At 44.6% G+C, this 15,794-nt stretch overlaps 2 protein-coding genes across 3 annotated transcripts; one reads left to right on the top strand and one right to left on the bottom strand.

Annotated features, from left to right (window-relative positions):
* Positions 1-6,079: 6,079 nt before the first annotated feature.
* Positions 6,080-11,533, top strand: jmjd8 (jumonji domain containing 8). Its single transcript, XM_085455151.1, has 9 exons — positions 6,080-6,543; positions 7,533-7,628; positions 7,721-7,769; positions 7,879-7,975; positions 8,053-8,121; positions 8,673-8,792; positions 9,003-9,070; positions 10,497-10,631; positions 11,057-11,533. The coding sequence occupies exons 1-9, from the start codon at positions 6,446-6,448 to the stop codon at positions 11,135-11,137; spliced, it is 813 nt and encodes a 270-aa protein (XP_085311277.1). The 5' UTR covers positions 6,080-6,445; the 3' UTR covers positions 11,138-11,533.
* Positions 11,534-12,017: 484 nt separating this feature from the next.
* On the bottom strand, positions 12,018-15,755 carry LOC146712035 (E3 ubiquitin-protein ligase CHIP-like). Of its 2 annotated transcripts, none has more exons than XM_085455150.1 (8): positions 15,557-15,755; positions 14,792-15,002; positions 14,442-14,640; positions 13,852-14,017; positions 13,670-13,757; positions 13,493-13,549; positions 13,283-13,399; positions 12,018-13,124 (listed from the first exon to the last, which is right to left on the bottom strand). In XM_085455150.1, the coding sequence occupies exons 2-8, from the start codon at positions 14,909-14,911 to the stop codon at positions 12,999-13,001; spliced, it is 873 nt and encodes a 290-aa protein (XP_085311276.1). In that variant the 5' UTR covers positions 14,912-15,002; positions 15,557-15,755; the 3' UTR covers positions 12,018-12,998. The 2 variants fall into 2 exon arrangements, with proteins under 2 accessions (XP_085311276.1, XP_085311275.1); XM_085455149.1 differs by having other exon boundaries at positions 15,578-15,755.
* Between the last annotated feature and the right edge of the window lie 39 nt (positions 15,756-15,794).

Below are 15,794 nucleotides of genomic sequence, written 5' to 3'. Positions count from 1 at the left end.
GCAGGCATTCATACATGTCACACAGTTACATGACCGAAAAGTTGCTGTTTTGTTTGTTTGTTTTTTAGACCAGGGGCCCGTTCTTCGTACGTCGCTTACTACATCCAAGATCAAATGACACATCCAAGATCAAATCATCGCGCTAACCGTGAGCTCGCTAATCCGGTTCCCCGAACACACCTGCTGTTGACGATTACTACAGCTGGACGCAGGAATGTGACATCACTGGGTGTCGTAAAAGGGGCTACGCATCGATAGTAGAAACATTGATCGGCAACCCGCTGATTGGTCGGCGAAAATGTCCAAGGGGCGTGCTCGGTATTTTCCGGCAGCAGAGCAAGAACTCATGAGTGAGGGATTTCAGGAGTTTCAGAGTTTAATTAAAACGCAAGAGAACACTGCAAAGGCTGCAAAAGCAAGGAGAGAGGGCTGGCAGAAAGTTGCTGACAAATCAAACTCGTAGGTAATTTAATAATAATAATAATAATGGATTGGGTTTATATAGCGCTTTCCAAGGCACCCAAAGCGCTTTACGATACCACTATTCATTCACTCTCACATTCACACACTGGTGGAGGCAGCTACGGTTGTAGCCAGGCTGCCATATCGCGCCATCGGCCCCTCTGGCCAACACCAGTAGGCGGTAGGGTAGATCTATCATATGACACTATATTGTCCAATATCATATGGCATTATATTATATTATAATATGTTATATTATATCCCCTTTCACATTAGAGCCACAACAGGACCCACAAGAACATGGGAACAAGTAAAAGTGGAATACAGGAGTATTCTACAGAATGGTAATATTTATCTCTTAGATTGCTTTGCGTCTCTTGGCAAGGTAATACTGGCCTGTAATACTCTGTTAGTTTGTTCATAACAGCAACCAAGAAAAGGGCAGAGGAAAAAAAGACAGGTGGTGGTCCTGCACCCCCTCGTCAACAAGTTGGTTAAGTAAATAATACCCTCACGGGAATATCGATATCTCTCTATGAGCACACTGTCGCGCTGAGCTAAAGGATCCTGTCTGTCCCGCAATATACGCTGAATTCTGAGGACTCTCCTTATCAATCTTGCACCTTCCGCAATGGGTTGGTCGCGTATACGGACAGGACATGGCTGCGACAGACTTCCCAAATCCACCTTCGCTTTTATAGCCGTGGTCTCTCATCTTGATTACACGAAGTAATTTACAATTACTACTCTGAAATATGAATTACATCTGTAATAATCACATACATGTAATAGAATGTTAATAGTACATTTCCCTTTTTTAGGAAATGACCTGTATGTATCTGTGTGACATCAATAAAAGGATCAAGTGCTGCATTATCTTTAGTTACATTGATGTTATTTATTTATGGTACAACAGTGGTAAAATATCGCTGTTGCTTTCGTATAAATGAAGCGGACATACCTGCGTGGCCGCGATCTAATCCTGTTTACATAAAGTAAACCTGCTCCCGAGCAGGTTTACGCTTACGGCTCTGTTGCTATGACAGCAAGTCCCGGATGAGCTTCGGGGAACCGACTGATCCAGGATCACGCGAAATCGTCAACAATCTAATCCGGCTAACCTACTTAGCGAGGTACGAAGAACGGGCCCCATGGGTCTAAAAATAAAAACAACAACAATAAAAAAACAACAATAAAAAATAAAATAAAATTGTGAATCAAGAAAAGCTTTCTGGGCAGCTGTCAGAACTTTATTAATAATTTCACACATTTCTGCATCATGTGGAAAAACTGGGACACACTGATGAAATGATGTTTGTCAAACGGAGACATGTGAGGGATTAAATGTGCAGTGAAACGTCATCACACTGGCAGGAAGAGGAAAGCATCACTCGCCCAGCGAGCGTCAGCTGACTGGGTCCTCCATGTTAAATGAGTTGAACCTCTCTCTGCAAGTAAGATACAGCTGCTGACCTCAATCTGAAGTAAGGCTGCAGCTGTCCATTATTTCAGTGTAATCCATCGATTATTCCATCGATTAATTGAGGAATCAAATAAGAAATGCTTTTGTGTTATTAATGAGCAATATAGGATTATCAGAGGACAAAACGCAGGTCTTTGAAAATGAACTTCTAACTGGTTTCCAATTTAAAAGTTTAACTGAAAATAAAATCTTTCAAAACATGCTTTGATTGTATGTACATGTCATATTAAAATAACATTTATTCTTTTAAAGAATTTTTTAAAATGAATACAGTATTTTATATTATTTGACTTTTAATCTGAAAAATGTTGTGAAAACCCTAACATTGGTCTAGTACACCTCACGACTCTCCCTGTTTGCTGCTTCCGTGTAAATATGCCGTCATTGAGCTGTATCATCTAAACATGAATCAGCTTTAATAAGCTCCTGGAGCCTGGTGCAGATGTTTCTCTGTAACAAACAGTGGTGGATGGAAGTTTGTTTTCCTTCATGTCGGACTTTGTTCATCGGCTGCTTTGATGAAGGACGCGCGGCAGTTTTTCCCAGTAAAGGTTTTAATGGTGATCACAGGAACAACTGCTGTTTTCTTCCACCACACCTGAGTTTACCTGTTGTAAAAGGCTCCGCCTCTTTGCTGTTCTCGGTGTGTACTTGTTAAAGACTTGTTAAACTGTGGGTTTTTGTGTGGCCTTCATACTTTGATACCGTCTGTGGCTCCCTGTTAAATAAACTGTTTGATGTTTTGCAGATCATCAAAATCAGATAAACGTCATTATCGATCACAGAGCTGTGAAAATGTGTCTGAAATGTCTCTGAGTCTATTCAAGAAGCTCCACACAGAAAGATCAAATGTCGTTTCGAGTGGTTAATCACGTTAACAGCAGTTCTTTATGGGTCCAAGCTGCAGGGACTCCATCAGGGTCCTGATGAGGTGAAAGGTCACGTATGACTGTGCTGATTTATGATTGGCTGGTTATTTTGCTCTGATTTGTTTTGTTTTTTTCTATTGGAAAGCTGCTGTCAGCAGGGAGAGGCGCTGCCAGGTGTTTTTGTAGATGTAATCACAGTTTCTGTCTGTCCACGGCAGGTTATGAAGGTACGAAGATGTTTAGATGACGTATGGCCCTCTCTGCTGGCCGTTAGCAGAGGTTGTCGAGTTGTTGAATCAATAAGCAGAGTGAGAAACAGAAAAGCCTCTGTGTTGACTGCAGCCTGGAGGCAAGATGCACGTCTTCCTGTGAGCACGCAGGTGAACACTCCTCTGCATTTCCTTCTTTCTCTGCAGTTTTACTTTCACTCTTCTTTTCTTTTACTTTTCTTTTATATTTCCAATTTTTCTTCATTTAACAGACTTTGTTCTTCTGCAGCTCGCATCATTTTAAGGAAGATGTTTCTGTTGGTCCTCAAAGATTTTAACTTTCATGGATGTTTCAGCTGTGTGATGACGACAGGCCTCACCTGCCCATCAAGTGCTCATCGCTCAATTTTTCATTCGTGTCCGAGTCTCTGAAACGGTGCTGCGTATAAAAATGTCTGTAACTGCTGAACATTTGTGTTAAAGCTCTGAAGCTGAAGGTCTGAACTTTAATCGCATCCTGAGTGTAAAACTCAAAAGCTGTCCCTGTCCACACATTCACGGCTCTGACTGCACTTACAGTCCTGAGTTTAATTTGCAAGCTAAGACTCTAGAAATCCTTTTATTTATTTGAGTATAATAAATATACATTCCTCTGTCATCAGTACAGCTACATGTTGTTTAACTCATTTAAATAAATAGTGACATGGTAATAAATATAGAATTATGGTTCTTGCTTTGGTTTTGTATCCTAACAAGTTTGACTCTGAATCATGAGACATTTCAACTGATGTGTAATGTGTTTAATTTCATTCTGAACAGGCGGCTGATGTTTAAATACTGCAGTCTGTATTTATCAGATGTAAAGCAGGTGTATTGGAACAACACAATACAAGAAATACAAAATGCAAATGAGCAGCCAGCAGGAAACAGATTATAGAGGAAGAAATTGGAGGCGTGCAGTCGATGGTTAGGTCTCAGATTAAAAAGCAAATTTTTTGTTTAGTCAAACAAGAATGCAAATAGATGTGCTGCAGTTTGTGCTGTTTTGCATGAGAGCAGCAACAAACAGCAGGACTTTATCAAGGCCAGGTGGGTCACAGCTAGGGTTGCCAACCGTCCCTTAAAATACGGAATCGTCCCGTATTTCGAAACAAAAGTACACGTCCCGTATTTAGAAACAAAAGCACACGTCCCGTATTGAGCTAATAAGGGACGCACTTTGTCCCGTAATACAGTGAGAATCAAAAGTAGTCTATAAATGTTTATGGAATTAACGCTTTGTTTGAAAACATAATTCCCAGCCCCTCTCCTGCTTTGTGACCAATGAGCTGACAGCACACTTATGACAATTCGAGTATGACAATTCAGATTACCGCTCATCTCATTGGTCGAGGAAAGGTCGCTTACGGAGAAAATACCGGAAGACAACAGATGACCACAACAAGAAGCATGGCCAACAGGGAAACAAACGCTGACACTGCGGTGCAAGTCTCGGACGACAGTACACCTAAAGCTGGGCAGACACTGTGCGATTTTTTCAGTCACGTTATTCAGCTCCTGCTCAAACTGCACAATTGACTCGCAGGGGTTAGAAGTTGGTAGGTCACGATGCAGGTCTCACACTATACCGCCCGATGCTCTGATGCGACCTGAGTGCTCACACTGTGCTTCCATAACATGAAGGTTATAACAGAAAATCTGTCGCTCGCTCTCTCTCTGTCTTTCACTCACACAGACACACCACCACCATCAACTTTGCTAAATTGCTAATGAAAAACATTGATCAGCTGTGAATGAGCAGCAGTGTAAATCCAACTATTTTCACGGTTGTTGTGGTCGTGATAATTTTGTGATGCCACATCGAAAAGACTCGGATGAGCTTTCCAAAGTTCTACAAGTTGTGCCTCCATCGCTTGTGTCCAGATCACACGCTGCACAGCCGTGCTGCTCCATCTTTTTCACCGACGTTTACGTGTTTGTGCGTGAGCAGTGTGAGCGGCTGTGGTGACACCCTCAAGAGCGATTGATGATCGGGAGCTGGTCGTGAGGTGTTAATCACTTCTCGTTACCCCACGTATACTACACGACGCACGATGAAGGCCAAAATCGGTCCGATCACCAAGTCGGTCGCACGACTCAAAAATCGGCTCAAAATGGGCCAAAAATCGCACAGTGTGAGCCCAGCATTAGAGCAGCAATGTTTGTTCCCCTCAGAGAAAGAAAAAAAAGGCTGCAAAAGTACAGGGAGGACTGGGAAAAACACCTGGCTGGAAAAGTGCACGATAACAAATGCAGGCCATTACCATAACACCTTTAAAGCGCACTGCACTGTGTGCCGGCGCACTTTTTCCATAGGCATGCTTCTATTGGTGGGCACATGAAGAACATGAGGGGCGTGAAAGCTCAGGGAACCCTTAACCATTTTTTTTGTCCACCAGGCCACGGCAGAAGCAGATATGGTATGTAAACATTGGTTTGTTTTTTTAAACCCTCTGGTTAAGGTTATTATGGGCATGTGCAGTGAATATCAGCGCTATGTGGCCAGAAGTGTGATAATAATAACTTATTTTGTGTAATAAACAACTGCAAGGATAGATGATTACAACAAATAGATGACTAATACATAAAAGTAATACATAGATGAATAATGATGATGAGTTATGATGCGTAATCATGGGAACAAGTGGGTTTACAAACAGGAGCAGCTGATTAGCTTTAGAAAAGCTGAAATAATACCTCAACTGAAGCCAATTGTACTATATGCACTATATGTGCACAGTTACAAGAATATTTTTCGTTCTATTGCTTTCTATTAATTTATATAATTTTAAGTTAAGCAGGACAGAGTGCTTTTAAAGAAAGATTTACTTATATTCTCAAAAGTTAAGCATGACAGGCTTCTGTTTAAGAAAGAGACCTGTTTTACTGTGTTAATGTTGTCATTGTGAGCTAAAAATAAATGGCTAAATGATCATTTGTTTCCCATATGGTCATATCACAAAGAATATGCATCTGCTTAAATCAACTTCAAGTCAAATGGTTAAAAAATAATTTCACACACAAAAAAAATAGCTACCACACTGGGAAGGGTGAAGACAACTGGGTTGCCCGGCCCTGGCCACGAGGTGTCCCTTATTTATTTTTCAGCGAGTTGGCAACCCTAGTCACAGCAGTGCTGCAGGGAAACGGGCCTCTTGAAATAAATAAAGAGTTGAGGACTACAAACCGATCTACAGAGGCGCTCAAACGTTCCACGCACCTCGAACGCATCAACCGGTCTGATTAATGTGGTCCTTTCTGATTGGCTGTCGTCCAGGAAGTAGGAGTCGGCGCTTACTTGACGTTCATGTGGGACACTGAGGAGAAACAGGCTGATTTGTGGGGCTGAGCTCGGTCGAAGCTCGCGGAGGCTTTTGGGGAGAATGGAGATCAAAGCGGCGCGGCTCGCTTTTATCTTCTTCACCGCCGCAGTGACTGCGCAGCTGCAGCAGCAGGAGGAAGATGAGGATGGAGGAGGATGGTGAGCTACACTCTGCTTCAGCCTGACACGTTTGCATAAAACTCATTCAAACAACCCTCGCTGTAGTTTCAACCAGACTCCGTTCAAAAACCTGTGAAGTTAACAGCTGTGTCCACGAGGAGCGATTTCAGTGGCACTGATGACGTCATACGTTTCATGCAGAACGAGCCCGGTCAGAGACGATTATGACTACGATAATATAACCGTATTAAACTGTCCGCGTGCTCCTAAATACGTCATATGGCAGCTGATTTTGTTCCCGCACAGATAAATAAATAAAATCATTTCACGTTATTTTTATTATTGTTTAATAAAATATAAAAGCACAATTTCAGATTTTCCCATCTTAGCTTCCAGCTGCACTTCAGCAGATCCGAGGGTGGAAATTAAAACGAGAACATTATTTTATCGTTTAAAGATAAACTCTGGATTCAGATTAGTGAGCTGCTGAGAGGCTGCAGTTCATCCAACGTCCAGGAGAGGCAGCAGTGAGTCAGCCCCATAGACTCCAGGTTAAAACTTTCCAGCAGAAATAAACATGTTTGCAGCCTGTAGATAACACCTGTGTTTATAACTCACCTATTTAAAGTTTGCATTATTAGGGGCGTGGCCTCTGTGACTGACAGGTGGATGGAGACACAGGTGTAGCTGTCTGCTAGCTTCACCTGACCTGGACCTCTGGACCGTGTTTGTGCTGTTGGAGCATTTTGAATGACATCATGTGACCAATAACATGGCTGCTATGAGGTCTGAGGAATGTTATAAAAGGACGATCTCTGGGTTTGAGTCTACGCCTCAGTTTTATTTAATAGCTCCTCCTCCTCGCATCCTGGAGGTCATCAGCTCGAATGTGACATGAATGTTGGGTTTTTAAGGTGGAATGAGAGAGACAGATTTAAATGACTGAGGAGCTGCTGAATGAATGTTAGAGCGTGTAAGCAGCTCCACAGGTGAGCTCTGCTCTTACCTGCGCGCCCCGCTCTGCTCAGGTTCTCGGCCTCAGACGTCAGGTCTCAGGATGAAGGTCGGTGTAACATCGACGTGCTGCACGGCTCGTCGCTCTCGTACCAGCAGTTCATGGAGAGGTGCGTGAGTAAGCTGCTGTTTCTCAGCAGACATTCACTGATGACATCACCGTGTAAACAGCAGCACTAACCTTCAACTGTGTTTCCTGCAGGTACGCGTACGGCAGGCCGGTCATCCTCAGAGGCCTCACTGACAACACCGTACGTATTGAAAACAGACATCTTATCTACATGTAAGCATCACATGACTGAGCTGCAGGCAGGTGAGCACAGGTGAACAGCCTGAAAGGTCACGCTGGATCTGTTTCAGAAATTCAGGCTTCTGTGCTCCAAGTCGAGCTTACTGAGAGAGTACGGCGCCCACAGAGTGAGGCTCAGCACGGCCAACACCTACTCCTACAGGAAAGGTACGCCCGTCTCACCTGTGTGGCCTCGCAGACACACCTGTTCACTTCCTGCTCCTGACTGTGCTGATCTGTTTCAGTGGACGTTCCCTTCCAGGAGTACGTGGACGAGTTTCTGAGGCCTCAGTCTGCGGACGCCCTCGGCAGCGGTGAGTCTTAAAGCCGCCGCCGCCGGGACAGGTGTTCAGGAAACGCTCTCGTTTGGTTTCCTGTTTCCTGGCTTTGCTTTGTTAAACTTGTTTTTTTGTTTTCTCTCATTTATTCAAGTTTTTTAGGTTTCGTCATTTTTTGTTTAATTCTAAACATTTTTGGTCACTTTGCTTTTTTTAAAAAGGATTTCTTAGTTTATTCATATTTTTTGGTTTTAATTGTTTGTATTTCCTCTTATTTAGTGATGTCTTATTTATTTATTTAGTTTTAAAACTTATTTCACTTCATTTTTTTTAGTTTTATTTTACTCTTGTTTATTTATTTATTTTTTTACTTTACTCTGAATTTTCTGTCAGAGACTTTATTTTTTATTTTAAATGTTTTCTATTTTTACTATTTTGCTTTTATTAACATGGTTTGTTTTCATTCATAATTAAAAAATATTTTGTTGTTTTCCTTATGAATCTGTTTCCGTCTGTTTTCTTCGACTGGACGCTGCTGTGACTTTTATGCTGTGAGATTTATTGAATAATGTTTGACTTTCCTGCAGACACGCTGTATTTTTTCGGGGACAATAACTTCACCGAGTGGCAGAGTCTCTTCGAGCACTACGAGTCTCCGCCGTACGTCCTGCCGCTCACCAGCGGAGCGTACAGCTTCGGCATCGCAGGTCAGAGAGCGGCAGACAAACGAGGAATGACATAAAATCAAGAGAAGGAAAAAGATCTGATAAACCTGACAGGACTCGTGTGATACATAATTCTCTATGATAATCTGCTTTTTTAGGACCATTACTGTGAAAATTCTTTTAAAATGAAAGAAATCTCAGAAATATCCGAGAGTGGAATCCAAACTGTAGCTTCGCTTTCTTCTCCTTCAGGTCCTGGAACAGGAGTCCCCTTCCACTGGCACGGCCCGGGATACTCCGAGGTCATCTACGGAAGGAAGGTGGGAGGAATATGGGCTCAAAATGTGGTCATAAACTTTTTGTACTTGTAAATCAGGATTTGTATGTGTAAAAAAGATTTGTGTGTGGACTTAGCCCAAAAAAATCCTGCAAGTTACAAGTACGAATTTTGACCCTATTTTTCTTCCTTTCATCTGATTGGTCAATGTCATGTCAATCACAAATGTAACAATCCAATCAGAGAACAGATGGGTTTGGCTGTCGAGGGGCGCTTTTTTTGAACTGCAGGTCTTTGAAGGGAATAAATGCCCTTTTACATGCCAACCCAGCGTTTTCCTTCATCACCACGAAGGAAAACAGTCTGTGGTCGTCCGAGTTTGGTGATTTTTGTGTCACAGGTGTTTAATACAGGGACTTCCACAGCCTTTTCAACAGCGCTGCGGACCGCGGGGTGGGGGCGGGCAGTGTTTTGGAAATGACAGTCTTCATTACAAAGCTTTCTTCGTTATGAATTAGCATACATGTTTTTATTGAACATTTGAGGAACCAGCAAAAAAACCCCAGAAACTCTTGTAGTTCACATAAAGTCAGAGATAGAAAAGACAAGGAGCAGGTGCATCTAGTACAGGTAGAGCAGCTGCAAAAACCCACAGAGCCCAGCAGCCAGCAGCAAATTCTGGATCATTTGCTTTTAGTTAGCAGTTAGCATTAGCAGCACATCCTGCGTCCGATGTGAAAGGACCTTTATGCTGCGCACTGTGACTCACAGCAATGGTCCTGGGTCAGCCCTGACTTTGTGTTAAACTAATCCTAAAGTAATAATGTATTTCTAACCACTGATAAACCACAACTTTTTCCTTTCAACAGCTACTGAAAGTTAGGGGACCTAGCTGCTATCGGATATTTATATAGAGATCCTCCAGCTTCAAACTGTATCACCCTTCAAGGACCTGCAGTTCAAAAAAAGCGCCCCTCGACAGCAAAACCCATCTGTTCTCTGATTGGATTGTTACATTTGTGATTGACATGACATTGACCAATCAGATGACGGGAAGAAAAATAGGGTCAAAATTCGTACTTGTAACTTGCAGGATTTTTTTGGCTAAGTCCACACACAAATTTTTTTTACACATACAAATCCTGATTTACAAGTACAAAATATTTATGACCACATTTTGAGCCCATAGAGGAAACCAGCTGTTTAATTAAACTAATTAAAGAGGCTCTGTGTGGGGAGGGGAGTGGCTTTGTGGACATGTGGCGCCCTCTGGTGGATCTCAGCCATTCAGAGCTGGATTTCCAGTAACGGAGTGGATGAGGTGTGGTTGTGTAAATGCGTGCTTAAATCTGCGGGTCATGTGGCAGCGTCTCAGTGTCAGATTTTCAAAATAAAACTGAAGTAAACTAAAACTGCTTCCTCACAGAGTGATGCGTTTCCTGTTAACCTCTGAATTACTCTTCACACAGCGGTGGTTCCTCTACCCGCCCGATCAGGAGCCTCACTTCCACCCGAACCGCACCACTCTGTCCTGGGTCACAGAAACGTACCCCAACCTGCTGGAGGACGAGGCCCTGCTGGAGTGCACCATCCGACCCGGAGAGGTAACGCCGCCCAACCTGCTCACGACTCGCCCCAAGCACACACAGCAGGGTCGCTTTATCTCAGCGTCCATTTCAGTAAAAACATGAAAGTTAGTTCATGTGTGTAAAGTAAAAAGCTTCGTCTGGACTCTGACCCCAGATGCCGGCGAACTAAGCAGTGACCCGTTCAGAACGCCACAGCTGATTTAAGAGAGACGGGATTCAGCAACGCTTCAGATGTGAGAGCAGTGATACTCAGGCTGTTTCCTTACTTGGACATTTAATTACACCTCATGCTTCTGAAGTTTTCAGCCGTCCTGGAGGTTTTCCAGCCCCTGACGGGAGACCGGCTCTAAAACTGAGCCCTCGGAGCGCCGCCTGTTACATTTGAACGACTGGATCGTGAGCGCGGCGCTAACGGTGCGTTTCTGCATGTTTGTCTCCAGGTGCTGTATTTCCCCGACCGTTGGTGGCACGCCACTCTAAACCTGGACACAAGCGTCTTCATCTCCACCTTCCTGGGCTGAGCTCTCAGGACGTCTTTAAGGATTTCCTGGCACATTTTAAGAAAACTGACTCACAGAGGGATTCAACCGCAAATAACAGATTTGTGTCATTTTAGGATGTCTGCAGTTTAATTCTGCAGACCTCGGGGGATCACAATCACAGATTACTCATTTATTTTAGCAGGTTGTTGTAATGTTGACCATCACGCTGTGTTTCTGCACTCTGGAAGCTGAATTCAGCTCTGATCACCGTGTGCTGCAACAGGTTTTACTTGAAATCAAATGCAAACATCTTTTCATTTTTTGATGAGATTTGATTTTCTGTCATGTTAACTTTTTTACGGCGACCCCGAGGGGTCACGGAGAAGCAATAAAGTACTTAAAATCCTGGGAATTAAACCGAGGAACTAAACTGGATTTGTTTTAAATGTTTTTATTCCGAACATCTGAACAAACTGTAACATGACTCTAACACTGAGCCCTCCCACTCTCCGGCTGCCTCTAACGGTCAGGGAAGCACTCGGGGAAAATTTCTTCCAAAATGCAAAAAGCATGTGACAGCTGTGAAATCTCCACACATCTGGAGCCAAAAAGCCAAAACACTAATACAGAGGCCCCGATGTGGGCGGAGTCAGTAATCATTTCCATCTTTTATATACAGTTTAACAATCTGAGGCAATCGTTCTCAATGTGCCCATTTATTTTATTCATGCAAAACCTTTAATATGTTTGGCCCCTGCAGGCCTCCGTAGCTGTCTGCTTCTCACCGGGTAAAACAAAAAGAGCTGAGGTTGAAGATGTGAGTGTTTCTGGAGCTTTTCTCATTTTGTCTTTTATTTGAGCTGGTTTTGGATTGTTTGTGGTCACTGAGCGAGACGAGCACGAATAACTGAGGCTGAAATACAAAAACACGAAAGATTTATTCACATTTATTTCTACTGAACATCGGCAGGTTGATCAGAGTTTTCCCGTACAGACGTTGCATCACCTGGATCTGAAAACCGTTCCCTGTGAAATCTGCTCCCACTAAACAACCGCGCAGGTTTAACTTGATTGATCTGAAGCAGAAACGATAAAATAGCAAAAACATCGAGGATGAAACGAGTGAAAACGGGCCGGCGTACAGAATACTGAGCATGGTGCGATGTCTCATGTTTGCTCAGGTGTCAGTGAATGCAGCGCTGGCCTGACAAACACCACCTTTCAGGACTTTCCAGTTTCGTCTCCTCAAACATTAAAGATCTACAGCCGAAGCGTTCGGAGCTGCGACGTGGGTGCGAACCAGAGTTTAACCTGCGATGTTTATACCTTCAGCAGCGTACAGTCATAAAGAACGGTGTCGGCTCAGCGCTCTCTCCTACGTCCTTTTTCCAGAGATCTGATTGGCTGGCGAGTGATGATTTCACACCTGTTGATCTCTTTTCTCACCTCGCGTCGCAGCCTGGGCCTCTGATTGTTGTGCAGCAGCGTGATTGTGGTCATGTGGTTCTCAGACTGCTACGCCATCAGCGCAGGGCGTCGTTTTCAGTCTGTATTTAATCAGATTAAAGCGGAAGTGGTGGGTTTTGTTTCTGTGGACACTAAAGTGGACCCACTCTGCTCATTAACTGGACTCGAGAGTGGACTTTAGCCCACTTAGCTCAGCGATGCAGGAAAAAAACATCTGCAGTTTAAACTTTTTGGCTCACGGGGATTAGCGCACACACCGAACGTCATGTTTAATACAAACATCCAGCACTGGAACATGACAGGAAATAAAGAGGAGATGATTGGCCCGTTGACCTCACGCAGCAGCTGTCTTTACCTCTCATGATAAAAACTCCCAGAGTGACGGCTGCTGTGACTGGGATGTTTAAAATAAAGCTGAATTTAACAAACTGGGTCAGTAGTCCTCCACCCATCCGTTCTCCAAAATAAAAGCATCGATGACTTCCTTCATGGCCAGGTTTGGGATGAGCTGATCTTGGGTCAGCGGCGTGCGCGTCACTGGATCAAAATGTCCGACTCTCTGTGGGAACAGAACAGAGAGCCGTGCGTCCTGTCGTCATCACAATACTACAGACTTCGGTTAAACTTCATTCGCTGGTAAAATCAGGATTTGATGAGTTTTTCGTGCTGAAAATGAGTCAATGAAAGCAGCCGTGAGCGAGTTGGGGCATTTTTTACCTGCAGGTGCTCCTCGATGTCTTTGCGGTCGTAGGTGATGCCGCTGGGAGTGATGCACGGCTCCCTCATCAACTCAAAGCTGATCTTTCCACACAGGAAGTCTGGGATCTCACGCTTCTGTCAAACACCAAAACAAACTCATTTGTCCTAAACCGGCTCGTTGTACGAGGACTCGTCCGACTGAGGAAAACACGGCGGACCATCACTGACCTTCCTCTTTTCATCGACCTGACAGAACAGCTCCTCCAGGTCCGACAGGTATTTGTCCTGCAGATAAATAAATAATATAAATCAGAATTTGTTTGCTGGCAGCATTTCAGCTTTAATGTTTTGCACTATCAGGACGCTCCTGATGTCACTGAGGAGAATTTCACAATAAAAGCCTACGTGTTTGGTGTGGATCTCGTTGAAACGCTGACGGACTCTGCTGTCGTCGGATTTTTCCTCTTGCTTCTGTCTGCAGCGTTCCAGTTCTCTGAGGATCAGACCACACAGACAGACACACTTTACTCCAGGAGCCCTCGTTACAGCGACCAAACGGCCGACGGCTCGTTTCTCTCGGGCCCTGCCTCTTTTTCTCGGCGTGGATGAGTTTGGTGAGATAGGCCTGCAGCTCGCTCTCCTGGTTGATCCTCCTCTCCTCCATACTGTTCCAGCGCTTCTTCTTAGCGATGCGCAGCGCGCTGGGGATGTCGTCGCCAAAGTTCAGCCGCTGCTCTTTTGCCAGATTATAAGCTGGAGAAGGAAACAAAGAGGTTTTTTAATGGTAAAATGGTAAATGGCCTGTATTTATATAGCGCTTTACTAGTCCCTAAGGACCCCAAAGCGCTTTACATATCCAGTCATCCACCCATTCACACACTGGTGATAGCAAGCTACATTGTAGCCACAGCCACCCTGGGGCGCACTGACAGAGGCGAGGCTGCCGGACACTGGCGCCACCGGGCCCTCTGACCACCACCAGTAGGCAACGGGTGAAGTGTCTTGCCCAAGGACACAACGACCGAGACTGTCCAAGCCGGGGCTCGAACCGGCAACCTTCCGATTACAAGGCGAACTCCCAACTCTTGAGCCACAATCGCCCAATGCAGTGTTCCACTGTTTGCAGACTCGCTTTCTTCATTTCTGAAAAAGAAGCAGGCGTGTTCTAAATCCCTACCTTTCTGCAGGTTGCCGATGGCGTCGTCGTAGTTTTCCATCTCCAGGTGACACTGTCCCATGAAGAAATGTGCTTTGACCGACTGGCTGTCGAGCTCCAGAGCCTGCCTGCAGTCTGCCAGAGCTTTGTCGTACTGCTGCAGCTTCACGTAGCACAGCGCTCTGTTGGTGTAGTACGCCGGAATGGAGGGACTGTGGCTCTGATGGAGAACAGACACACGGAGGAGGCGGCACTGATCAGACTGATTCCTCGGTTTCTCAGAGAAAATCATGGAAGTCAGGAAAAGTGTGTTTATATGAAAATGAGCAGAGGGAGGAAGGCGAGCACGCTCCCCATCGCCTGACCCTTACTATGGCTTTGGTGTAGCAGGCTGCGGCCTCCAGGTATTTGCGGCTCAGGAACAGACGGTTTCCCTGCTCCTTCAACTCCTGAGCCGACACAGAGGCGTCCTTCTCCGGACTTTCGGACATTTTGTCACCCGAGCCGGCTGCACCACCAGCAGCTGCTGCTTTGCTTTGCTTCCCTATCCTGACACTGGGATCCAACAGGAGGAAGAGGAAACTGGAGGGGAAAGATCCAGGGAGTGAGTCAGTGTAAGAGGATGTTTGGTACCTTTACCTGGCAGGAGCTAGATCCTAATGAACAGCATCCTGTCCTGACTGGACGATGAGATCAGACTTTGCTTACACAATCAGGATATTATTGACTAGATGCAACAATGCTGTAACTTTGATTACTGAGTTTGTGCAGGTAAACAACTGTGCACAGGCAAACAAAACTACACCTGTAATCCTACCATGTCAGTTTGAGTGCATTTATTAGTTCTTACTGCGCATCACCACAGACACCGAAAACATGACTAACCCGTTTTTCACGGAGCTCTGAGCTCTCACCGCCCACACACCATACAGGAGGAAATGCTAATGTGAAGCTAGCCCTAGCATGCTAATGTTTCTTTCCCTCTTTTTCTGACCTGGTTCTTCAGAGCTTTGGTCTCCAGCCACGTTGTTTAATTAAAACGGGGCTATAAAGCTAATCAACGAAGTCTGCTATCAGCCAGCACAGCTAGCTGTAGCAGATGCGACACACACACCCAGCGCTAGCTAAAAGCGTACCTGAGCGTCACGGCTACACACCTGAGGAGGCTGAAAACCACCTGGACCTCGAAGGGCTCACGCTTCCTCTGTGACGTGTAAATATGCCGTTTTTATATCAAATAAAACGCCAAGATAAAGCTCACAGCTACGAGCTGCCAACAGATGTTTTGGTTTGGAGCGTGATGAGAAACGCGTCATCACGTCCGGAAGTGGGTTTTGGGACAGAAAATACCTTAAAATATTTCGCATTTTAATA

The sequence above is a fragment of the Copadichromis virginalis genome, linkage group LG4 (assembly GCF_057382275.1).
Source record: "Copadichromis virginalis isolate Kocher_CV1m ecotype Utaka linkage group LG4, C_Virginalis_male_GT1.1, whole genome shotgun sequence".
NCBI lineage: Eukaryota > Metazoa > Chordata > Actinopteri > Cichliformes > Cichlidae > Copadichromis > Copadichromis virginalis.
The sequence above is the reverse complement of the archived record's forward strand: the minus strand, read 5'-3'. Positions and strand labels throughout refer to the sequence as shown.